At 33.8% G+C, this 10,997-nt stretch overlaps 1 protein-coding gene across 4 annotated transcripts in view; it reads left to right on the top strand.

Annotated features, from left to right (window-relative positions):
- Positions 1 to 8,297, top strand: part of LOC131805406 (uncharacterized) — a 36,047-nt gene extending 27,750 nt beyond the window's left edge. For all 4 annotated transcript variants that reach the window (XM_059128541.1, XM_059128538.1, XM_059128539.1 and 1 more), the window contains 5 exons: positions 1,047 to 1,145; positions 1,216 to 1,526; positions 1,592 to 1,871; positions 4,518 to 4,688; positions 4,753 to 8,297. In XM_059128541.1, the coding sequence (XP_058984524.1) occupies positions 1,047 to 1,145; positions 1,216 to 1,526; positions 1,592 to 1,871; positions 4,518 to 4,688; positions 4,753 to 4,953 (1,062 nt within the window). In that variant the 3' untranslated portion in view covers positions 4,954 to 8,297. The remainder of the gene's footprint in view (positions 1 to 1,046; positions 1,146 to 1,215; positions 1,527 to 1,591; positions 1,872 to 4,517; positions 4,689 to 4,752) is intronic.
- The last annotated feature ends 2,700 nt before the right edge of the window (positions 8,298 to 10,997 follow it).

Genomic DNA, 10,997 nt, shown 5'->3' with positions numbered 1-10,997 from the left:
TATTACGATCTGTGTAATTTGAAGACAATCGGACACTTACATCACATTTTATAAGAGTTATAATTATTCAAAATTTTGACCCTTTGTGGGGGAGGTACTTGATGCAGTGGACCAATATTGTCCATTTTCCTACCTGACCTAGCACTGATGCAAATATTAGAATGTGCAAAGTTGGAGCAAAATCGGATTATCTTTTCTCTTTTTGTGCAGTAAATTATTTTCTTTGAAAATGTAGACATTTTGTGGGGGAGGTACGAGAAGGAGTGTACCGATATTGTTCATCTCGGAACTCCATCTAAGTTTGACAATAATATTACGATGTACCAAGTTTGGATCAGATCAGATACTCCTTTCGAGAGTTATCGTTCACACCAGCCAGACATCGCTAAATTGACTCTAAATGTCTTGAAACTGATTTGGTCCAAAGAGACCTTGGTTCACGTTTTGGCCGTATCAAATGATATATACCCTCTGTAGCCATATGACTGAGCCTGTAGCCATATGACTGAGGGTATAGCCATATGATTGAGGGTATAAAAAGGTGTTTCAGATTTTTCTGTAAGACTTTGTAAAGTTCACATGTTAATAGAAGTCCTCAGTTGATGAGGGCTTTTGAGAGGTATTTTATAGATCGACACATTATTTTTGGATCTTTTGCATATAGAAGGCCTCTCGAAGGTTTTAGCCATAGATGATCTTCTGAGGGTCTTCTGTACACAGAATAGTTTCTAAGAACCTCCTTCAAGCCTATGAAGTCTCCTGTAGAAAGAAATCATATTTGTCTAAAGAGAAATCCCAGATGTCTAAAGAGTTTTCTAGAGATAGAGAACATAAAACGAATTCGAGGTAATTGGAGAAGATCTCCATGCGCACTTTTCCTTTAGAACACCTTTAGTATTTCTTAAAAAAAGTTTTACCCTGAGGACCCTTCGTGCTTTTGGACCACGCAATGCTTAATTCTCGTGGGCTTCAAGAAATTCCAATTGATTCTCCGAAAATAGCCTCATTTTAATTTTTCTATTTTCTTTTTATTCTTCCATTCACAGATTGCCATACAACTTGCCGCCCATATCTTGGAGAAATACTATCCGTCTCATATTATAGCTAGATTATCCATAAGTGAAGAAGAATTTTGGGATAATAAGGTGAGACCTACACAAATAACCCTAAGAAGGACCAATAAATAAATTCAATCTATTTTTCTCTTTCTTTCAGGGCTTAACCGTCAACGATTGGCCCGGTTTAGCCGGTCTCATCTATACGGAAATATTTAGTTTAGATTTTCTAACGCCACTCTTAGAGAACGATACCCATTTCAAATTGGAACCACATCCGACATTGGATCTGTCACGCTACAGCGAAATGGTACAGAATGCCACCGATGTTATTGGTTCCAAGGGTTTAGATTTACTGGGTAATGTCTATGCTCCGCGTGGTAATGTTCAGGTACATTTACCGTTTCTGGAGGTGACGGCATTTAATCCGCGATCTAGAATAACATTGAATTTTAGAAAGCCCGATAAGAGGTAAGTCGTATTTTTATTTTTATGGAGGATTTGTTTTTAAATAAAATTTGTGTGTTTTTTTGCAGGGACATGTCTGTCGGCTTGACCACACCTCGCGTACGCGCCCATCGTGCAGCTCAACAAACAAAAACACCTGAGACCAAAAAACCCTGGCGTCCCTGGAAGAAGAAAGTCGATGAGAAGAGTGTCACCGAAAAACTTCTAATACCTCTGCCAGTGCCGCATCCTGTACATATAGCGATTAGTATTTACAATCGTGATGCTGAACATCCCATACCATTGGATTCGGAATTGGTGTGGGAAATTTTGAAATCCATCGAGGATTGTCAGGGTGGTGATGCAATGGTAAGCTGATGGAGGGAAATTCCAAAGACTTTGAAAGTGTTGACTATATACAGAAGACTTTGTAAGGGACTTGCAGAGGAAGGTCTCCCGGTCAATGGAATTCCTTAGAACAGATGGCCTCATTTAGAAAAAATTAAAGAAAAGAAAACCTATTAAAGGCCCTTAGCCACATAGCATCTATAGAAGTCTTCAAGTCTTCTTCTATATCAAAAATTCCGGAAAAGGGTGTCTTCTCTAGGCGTAGGACTAAAAATGGTATTATTTATATTGCGGACTATTCAGAGAACTTTATTGACAAAAACTTTCCTGAGGGTTTTAAGGATTGAATATTATCATCTTGTGGTCTTCTGTGTGCAGATCATTTTCAAGAAGTCTTATACAGAGAGAATCAAATAGACAGAATACCTTCTAAGGGTACTTCTTTTGAGGGTCTTCTATACATTACAGAACTTGAAGGGGATTTGTAGAAAAAGGCTCCCGGTCAATAGATTTCATGAGGATATCCTCTGTCAAATGACGACCCATAGAAGTTATTTTGGGCCCAGATTGATGGCTTCACCAATGGACAACTATAAGGTGTTCCCGCTAGAGAGGTTTAATAGAACGTATCTAAATATAGAGGACCTTTAAAATGCCCTTTAACAATAGAATAGTTGTGGAAGGTCCCCTGTAGTAGTTTTCAAGAAGTTATTCTGGCTTTCTTTAACTAAAATACCTTCCCAAAAATCTTGAATAGATAAAATACCATCAAGTCAGTCTAGGGTGTCCAATCTAGACTGCAGACCTAAAATGGTATTCTATATATACACAATTTAGAGAAATTTATTGACAAACAATTTTCCTCCTTCGATCTTTTGTGTACAAACTATGTTCTGGAAGTCTTCTACAGAGAAGTAAAGATACAGATAGACTACTCTCAAACATATAGAATCCTACTTTTAAGGGTCTGGTATATATGGAAACCTACTGAGGGTTCTCCCTGCTTAGATGCTACTTTAAGGTTCGAAAATAAGATTTGAAGGTCTCCTATGTATTGAAGATTCTTTGAGAATTTTATGATCATAGAAGGCCCTTTGATGGCAAAGAATGTCTATTGAGGGAGGGTCTACTACTTTTCGAAAACCCTCGAATGGAATTTTTTTACATTGAAGACCCTTTGAGGATCTTCTATACTTAGAATACCGTCTCAGAGTCTCATATGCAAGGAATATCTTCGAAGGGTCCCTATACTTGAAGACACTAAGGTCTCCTAGACGTCAAAGGAGGATATTTTATACATAAAAGTTATTCTGATAATATTCTACAAATAGAAGTCTTTGTGATAGAGTTCTGGACATATATAATCTCTGAAGGACCTTATTAAAGACTTCTTTGATATAAAGGCTTGCTAAGTGCTTTCTTTTAATATATTTTTCATGATACTCTTTAAATATAAGACGTTCTGAGGCTCTTTTAGAAAAGAGAGGATTGCCGTACTTAGAAGAGCTTCTGAGGATATTTTATACGTAAAATTTATTCTGATGATATTCTAGTCAAACAATTCTTACTGATGAGGTTCTGCACATAGATGATTTTCTGACGGTCTTCTGTACACACATGTGCTTCAAGAAGACATTAAATTAAAGGCTTCTTCAAGCCTCCCTTAAAAATAGATATTTTTATGATATGCTGTAAATAGAAACTCCTCAGAGGGTAGTGTCTACATAAAATTCCTTCAAAGAGTCTTCTTCGAATAGAATGCTTTCTAAAGGTCTATTAGGGGTCTACTGAGGGATTGCCGTACTTAGAAGAGCTTCTGAGGATATTTTATGCGTAACATTTATTCTGATGATATTCTAGACAAACAATTCTTACTGATGGGGTTCTGGACATAGATGATCTTCTGAGGGTCTTCTGTATACACATGTGCTTCAAAGAGACTTTAAATTAATGGCTTCTTCGAGCCTCCCTTAAAAATAGATATTGTTATGATATGCTGTAAATAGAAAACCCTCAGAGGGTAGTGTCTACATAAAATTCCTTCCAAGAGACTTCTTCAAATAGAATGCCTTTTGAAGGTCTATTAGGGGTCTACTACATCTTCTAAAGAATCAATAACAACAGTTTCCCATACTTAAAAGAAATTCAGAGGGTCTTCTGAGACTCTTGGCACATGGACGATTTCCTGAGGCTATTAAGATATTGCCAAAAATATCTTAATGCTTTTTGAAGGTCTAGTGAGCTTCTAAATAGAATAATTTGTGTTTTTTCTATTAAAAAAATCTCTTGCATTTTTCCATATGTTGAAACCCATCAGAGGGTCATCAAAGCATTAGGGCATTTTGAGACTTTCTGTGCAAGGAAATCTTACTAAGGAAATCGCTAAGGTTCACCGTTAAATACAATACTTCCTGAAGGTCTGGCAATGATCTTCAATATGGAATAGCATTTAAATTTCATCATATCATATTTCTAAAATTTCCCCATACAAAAAACACCTTCAGAGTCTTCAATATGCTGAGGACTTCTGTATATAAAATAATTACTGAGACTTCATAGGGGTTTCTTTTATGAGAACGATTATTGGAAGTCTAAGTGATGTCCTACTATATAGAAAATACCTCAATACATATGTCTCTAACATTTTCTTTTTTTTTTACTTTTCAGGCTGTAGCTCAACAATCTGTGGCTCATTATCGTGGAGCTGTAACAGAATCTAGTAACGATTCGCTGGCATCCAGCAGTAGTATAGGAAGTACAAGAGAATCAGCTTCAGCCACCGGTTCCGGTTCGGGTATTGGCAATGGCACCGAAACATTGCCATGTGTCAATCGAGAGGTAGGTTCTTTAATTTTGATTAATTTTTTAAATTGATGACTTTCCATTTCTTTCCCGTTTTCAGGTCTGTACCCAAGTCAAAGTTGCCGAAGAACAACCGCCCAGCTCTGGTTTTCATTGGACCCTAAGCAATTGGGGTGCAGCACAAACTGCCCGTAGACGTACAAATTCAAATGTACGCGTAGATTTAGCCAGTCCAGAGGATATCTCATTAGATACGGACAGTTCAAGGGCTGTCTTCAATCCATATGGGACAACAGTTTAGAATACTGTGTGTGTCTATTGATCCAGCAGCATTATTATGATTATTATTATCGAATAAAATAAAACTAAGTATCGTCGTCATATGAAAAAAAAAAAACAAAAATCATTTGAAACAGAAAACCAACCAAAAAAAATAATGTTAATTAATGGTAAATTGCTTTTTTATTACTTTTTATTAGATAAACAAAAACAAAAAATCAACAAACACTTTTTATGTGTTTGCCAAGTATGAACAAACAACAAAAAAAATCTCTCGTAAGAACAAAAAAAAAATATGTAAAGCGAAAATGCAAGTGTTCTCTTTTCGAAAAGGATTCACTTGCCCCAGTCATTAACCGAACAATTCTAAAAACAAAAAAAAAAATATGAATCAAACTAACTTTAAAAACAAATAAACTCTAACTCTCTCCCTCTCTCCTCTATATATATATATAGATATATAGTTATATAAATATAATATATATATTCATATATATAACAAAAATATACATCTTTATATAGTATATATATATTTCCATTTACATGCATACAAAGATATACATATACTTATACAGAAAAAAATAACAAAAAACGAAGAAAAAAATCATAATACCTTTATACATCAAACAAATACAATACATAGTGTATTTAAGAAATATCGTCATAACACAACAACAACAAAAACACATTACATTTTACCGACTCATATGCGAATTGTTGTAATATTTTATGACATAATCGATTACCAATGCTCTCTTTCTTTGCAATCGTTTGTATTATTTAATGATATTCAAAACACTATATTTTTAAAATCTTTTTTTCTATTTTTTTTACACATTTACATCTAGTCGTTTATATAAATTATTATATATATTTTTTTAAATAGAAAGAGGCAATAAAATGTCATTTGTTTTATATATATATTTTCACATGTAAAATGCAATGCTCCGTTTTCGGAAGAATAAGGAAGGGAAACTTGGATTGTATACCATCTAAGGGCCACAAATGGATTTAAAAATAAGGGATTTCGTAACGGCGTAAGCTGTTTTCAGATCGAAGATTTATAGACCTTAATACAAATTTACCAGCTTTAATTGGAAGATCAATTAAATGGGGATTCAAGATATATGACTTTTTATAGTCCCTATACTGCGCGATCTCCTTTATAAAAATGTGTATTTCTACGGGTCTTTAGTAGATGGAATGCCAGCTCCTATAGATCTTCAACATATAGGAGAATCTCTATTGGTCAATGACTAAATATCTTTCTATAATTCCTTCTACATATGGTACACCCCCTGAAGTGTTATAGAAAGGATGGTTTCCTAATAGTTTCTGCAAAAATATACTTAAACAACTTGCATTGGACTTTAAGATAAAACAGCTTAAATATCTGCCATAGTTCTGTTTTATTTTGAAAATCTTCAGGCCTTCCAAAAAAAGATGACCTTTTTCTCCTTGTCGTTGGCCTTTTCCTGGTATTTTATACATTTACTGAACCTACCCAAACCTACTGTAGATAGCATACCTCCAATTGTAGTTATATAGCTAAAATTCCAATAGACCTTTCGTATAAAATGTCTAGATAAAATAGATGAATGAAGACAACCGGACCTTCAACAAAATGTGACGTTCTATACTTAAGTGTTTGGGATTCTTGAAGTCTTTATTAACGTCAAGAGAAGAGCTTTTAAAAACTACGACAGGAGGTTGTTGTAAACATTCAAAACTAAATATTCACAGCCTTACCAAAAAGGAACCCTTCTAAGCCTTCTGAGGGAACACGTTATAAACACCTTGAGTAGAGTCTTTATAGTCGATCGAATATAAGTCTCTAGTCTTTATGGGAGAAGCCCAAATGGTAAAAATATTGTCCCATAAGCGAACATAAGCTTTTTATCTTGCAAAAATATAGTCTTTATATGCTATAGGAGAAGAGTTTAAGCAGACTTAAAGGTAGTATTTTGGAATAGTTTTTTTTTGTAGGCTTTTGGAAGTTAGTGTTTTCGGATCCCAAGAGGTCTTTGTAGACGACCACAAGAAAATATTTACAGGTGATCCAATTTAACTCTTCATAGACCGATATTTGATGACCGTGACAGACCCATGGGCAAGACAAAGGCCGTGTATATAAACGTGCAAAAGAGTATTTATAGACCAGACCAGAGAGGTCCAGAAGGGAGCCTTAATCTAGTCTATAAAGTAGTCTTTATAGACAAGCAGAAGGGGGTTTTATAGAAGAGCAGAAAGGAGTCTTTTTTAGACGACCAAAAGGAGGTCTTGTATAGAAGTCGTTTAGATGATTTTATTGGCGAGTTTAAGAGAATTATGTAAACTGTTCGGAGGAAGAGTTCGAGAGGTACGATCCCGAGACGTGCCGCAGGAGATTTTGATAGGTGAGCAGAAGCGAGTCTTTATAGGCGTGCCGAAAATGTTCGTCATACACGGACCAAAGGTAGTATTTATAGAAGAGCCGGAGGAAGTCTATGGGCAAGCCGGAGGGAAACTTTATAGAAGACAGTTTTTATAGACAAGCCGAAGGCAGTCTTTATAGGCTAGCCGAAAGCAGTCTTTATAGACGAGTTGAGAGCAGTCTTTATGGACGAGCTGTAGTCAGTCTTTATAGGCGAGCTGAAGGCAGTCCTCATAGGCTTTCAAACTTAAATGGTGGGGGACATAACAGACGGACTGAAGAGAGTCATTAGAAAAGGGAAAGAAGAAGAGAGTCATTAGAAAAGGGAAAGAAGAAGAGAGTCATTAGAAAAGGGAAAGAAGAAGAGAGTCATTAGAAAAGGGAAATTTTTGATTTCAGACTCGGGCCATCTTAGCTCAAGAAATAGAGTGAGTTATTAGGCTATGGGATCTTTAAAAGGGCAATTTTCAATACCACGTTCTTAAGGCTAATAGTTATCTTATAGGAAAATTCTCTGTCCATCTAGTTTGATATTTTTCTATGGAAACATTTTTAGTCCACCAAGACGGCTTGACCGCAATTGGACAGGATTAATATTATTTCTTCCAAGAAAAACGCAAGACCCGCATGAGGTATATTTTTTATGAGAAAATTTGGTACCCCAGGACTGTTATTTTTTATAGGCTAACATTTTTCCAATAAAAAAGCTCTTAGTGTCCTAGAATTGAACCTTTTCCTATGGGTTTTGTTATTTGAAAAGGCTTTTTTCAGAACCTCAAGACTGATATTTCTTTTAAGACAATTCTTGGCTGAAATTTGTCCACTAAAATAAATACTGTAAAATAAACTTTATATTTTTTGTAGAAAAAATTCTTAATTTCCAAAGTTTGATCCTTTTTCTATGGGATCGATATTGTTTCCTTTTCTCAGAACTTCAATGTTGCCGTTTTTTTTTTATAAAAGAAAGGCTGATATTTTTTCTTAAAAAATTCTAACACCTACAGAGCTGATTTCACTATCATCCAGAACTGACGTTTTTTAATACAGCCCCAGGACTGTTATTAGGCCTGATTTTTTCTATAGAAAAAACTCATGCCATTAAGGATGATAGATTTCTGCAAAAAAATTTTATAAAAAAACATATTAATTTCCAAGATTTGGTCCTTTTCTAGGGGAATGATCTTAACTCAGAACTTCTGTGTTGCCGTTTTTTTTATAAAAGAAAGTCTGATATTTTTTTTAAAAAAATTCTAATACCGACAGCGCTGATTTGACTGTCAACCAGATCTGATATTTTTTCTTTAGAAAAATTCTCCGTTCTTTTGGTTTGATTTGTCTAAAACAAATTCTCAGTTTCCTAGGAATGATATTTTTATGCAAATAATTTCCAGTCCCCTAGAATTGATTTGCCACATGTATTTTGATCTCCGATTGGTCGTTTTCAAATCTATAAGTTTTGATTCTTTAAAAAAATCCCAAAACCGAGTGAGTGAATGCGGGTTAAATAATATGCTCTAAAGGGAGTATTAATAGCCTATTGGAAGGGAGTTTTTATAGATGACCGGTAGAGATTTCTTTTATAGGTGGTCCGAAGGATTTCTTTTTGGGCTAAGAGAAAAGAGTCCAGTCAGTCAATTCAAATTGACTATTTCTAGTTTTGAAATATGTTTCTTTTATGCCAGGTTCATTATTGCTGAACTTATTTTTTCCTTAACGTATGTTTAGAAAAAAAATCAAATTAATTCTATATTGTTGATATTATTTTATATACACACCAAATTTTTTTTATATAAATATGCATATATTTTTGTTTACCAGTTTGTATGGTTATGTATTTCCTCACACCACACACACATATGTTAATGGTTTTATTATCATTTACAACTGCACTGAGATTATAGTTTTTGTAAGATTTTTTTTTTTTACTTTTTTTAATTTATAAATGTACAATAAACATATAAGTGTAATAAATTTTTATATTTTTTATAATTTTTCTAATTTGCATTACTCTCACACACACACACACACACTCAAGCACTGCAATACACATCACTATTATTTTTTAAGGCAAAACAATATTTTACTAATTTAATTTAAGCATTAACAATTTAATAATGACATCAATTGTTTTATATACAAAAAAAAACGAAAATTACAAAAACAAAAAAAATTTGTATATGTTTAACATTTTTGTTTTTAATTTTCTCTAAGATCAAAACATTTGATTGTGATTCGAAGCCGTTCACTAAAGATGAAAACCAATTAAACAAAAAAAACTTATAAAAAAGTTGATAAAGAACAACAAAAAGGAAAAAATTAATTTTAATTTTTAACTACTGCTACTGCTGAACATGTTTTTAGGTTATGTTTTAATGCCACAACATAATGAATTTTAAGCTAATTAAGAAGAATAACAACAACAAAAAAAATTCAACTCAAGTCAAACTGAAGCAAATGCATTTTTTTTCAAACGAAATTAAAATCTCCATAAAAAATATAGAATTTTTTTTAATTAAAACTAATAACTAAGCAGAATTTATACTTTAAAAATGCTTCCGCCTCCAACAACAACATAAGCAATAATCAATCGATTTATGTTAAAAAAACTGTTCAATATTTAAACACAGACTATCATCACAAAAACACACACATTCAGGAACAGAGAGTCTTTATAGACGAGGTGAATCAGGGCAGTCTTTAAAGGAGCGAAACTGGAATTTAAGACCCTCAAGGCGGATATTTTCCAAAAAAAATCTCTAAACCTACTTTTTATAGAGAAACTCCCAGATCATTAGGACCGAAAACAGGGTCCAAGAGTAACATTTCCTCATATAGAAAAAGTCTCTGACCATGGAGTTTGATATTTTTTAATGGAAAATTTTCCAGATCAAAAGGACTGAAAACAGGGCGGAACCTCAAGATTAATATTTCCTTATATAGAAAATTTCACTGAGCATCGAGTTTGATTTTTTTAATGGATTTAGATATTTTTTTACAGAAAAAAATCTCAGATGATATTCTCGTAGACTATGAATCTTTCTAGGCGACTAGAATTAACTGTAGAGAGTCTTTATAGGCTGACTGAAGAACAGGGAGTATTAATAGACACGGTGAAGTAGAAAGTCCTGAGATCAGCCCTCAAGGCTTCACTTTTTTTAAAATAGAAAAAAATTCTCTGCCCATCGAAGTTGATATTCTTCTCGGGTCCTCATGACTGATATATTAACAAAATAACTGGCACTTGGACTTATTTTTTATAAAAAAAAATTCTCAGGCCATTGTCTCTAGAGGAGGAATATCTTGGATTGAAAAATCCCAATACCAATAATTATTTTATAGAAAATTTCTCTGGCCATCCCTGTTGGAAAAAAATACTCAGACGGGAGTCTTTGCGGGCGACCAGACTGAATTGACGCCAGACTTTACAATGTCCTGCCAGGATTGATCTAAGAGCATTTTTGACCCAAATGGCGATTATTATTTTTGTTTTTTAAATTAAAAATATTTTAATTCCCCATGGGCTGTTATTTTTTGTGGACTGGCATTTTTCATAAAAAAATCGGTTCTATAATTTGTCCTTTGGTAATAGGTTTTGATATTTTATTGGACTTTTTTTCCAAACTTAACCTCATATTTATTAAAACTTTTTAGAC

The sequence above is a fragment of the Musca domestica genome, unplaced genomic scaffold (genome assembly GCF_030504385.1).
Source record: "Musca domestica strain aabys unplaced genomic scaffold, Musca_domestica.polishedcontigs.V.1.1 55, whole genome shotgun sequence".
Lineage (NCBI taxonomy): Eukaryota > Metazoa > Arthropoda > Insecta > Diptera > Muscidae > Musca > Musca domestica.
The sequence above is the reverse complement of the archived record's forward strand: the minus strand, read 5'-3'. Positions and strand labels throughout refer to the sequence as shown.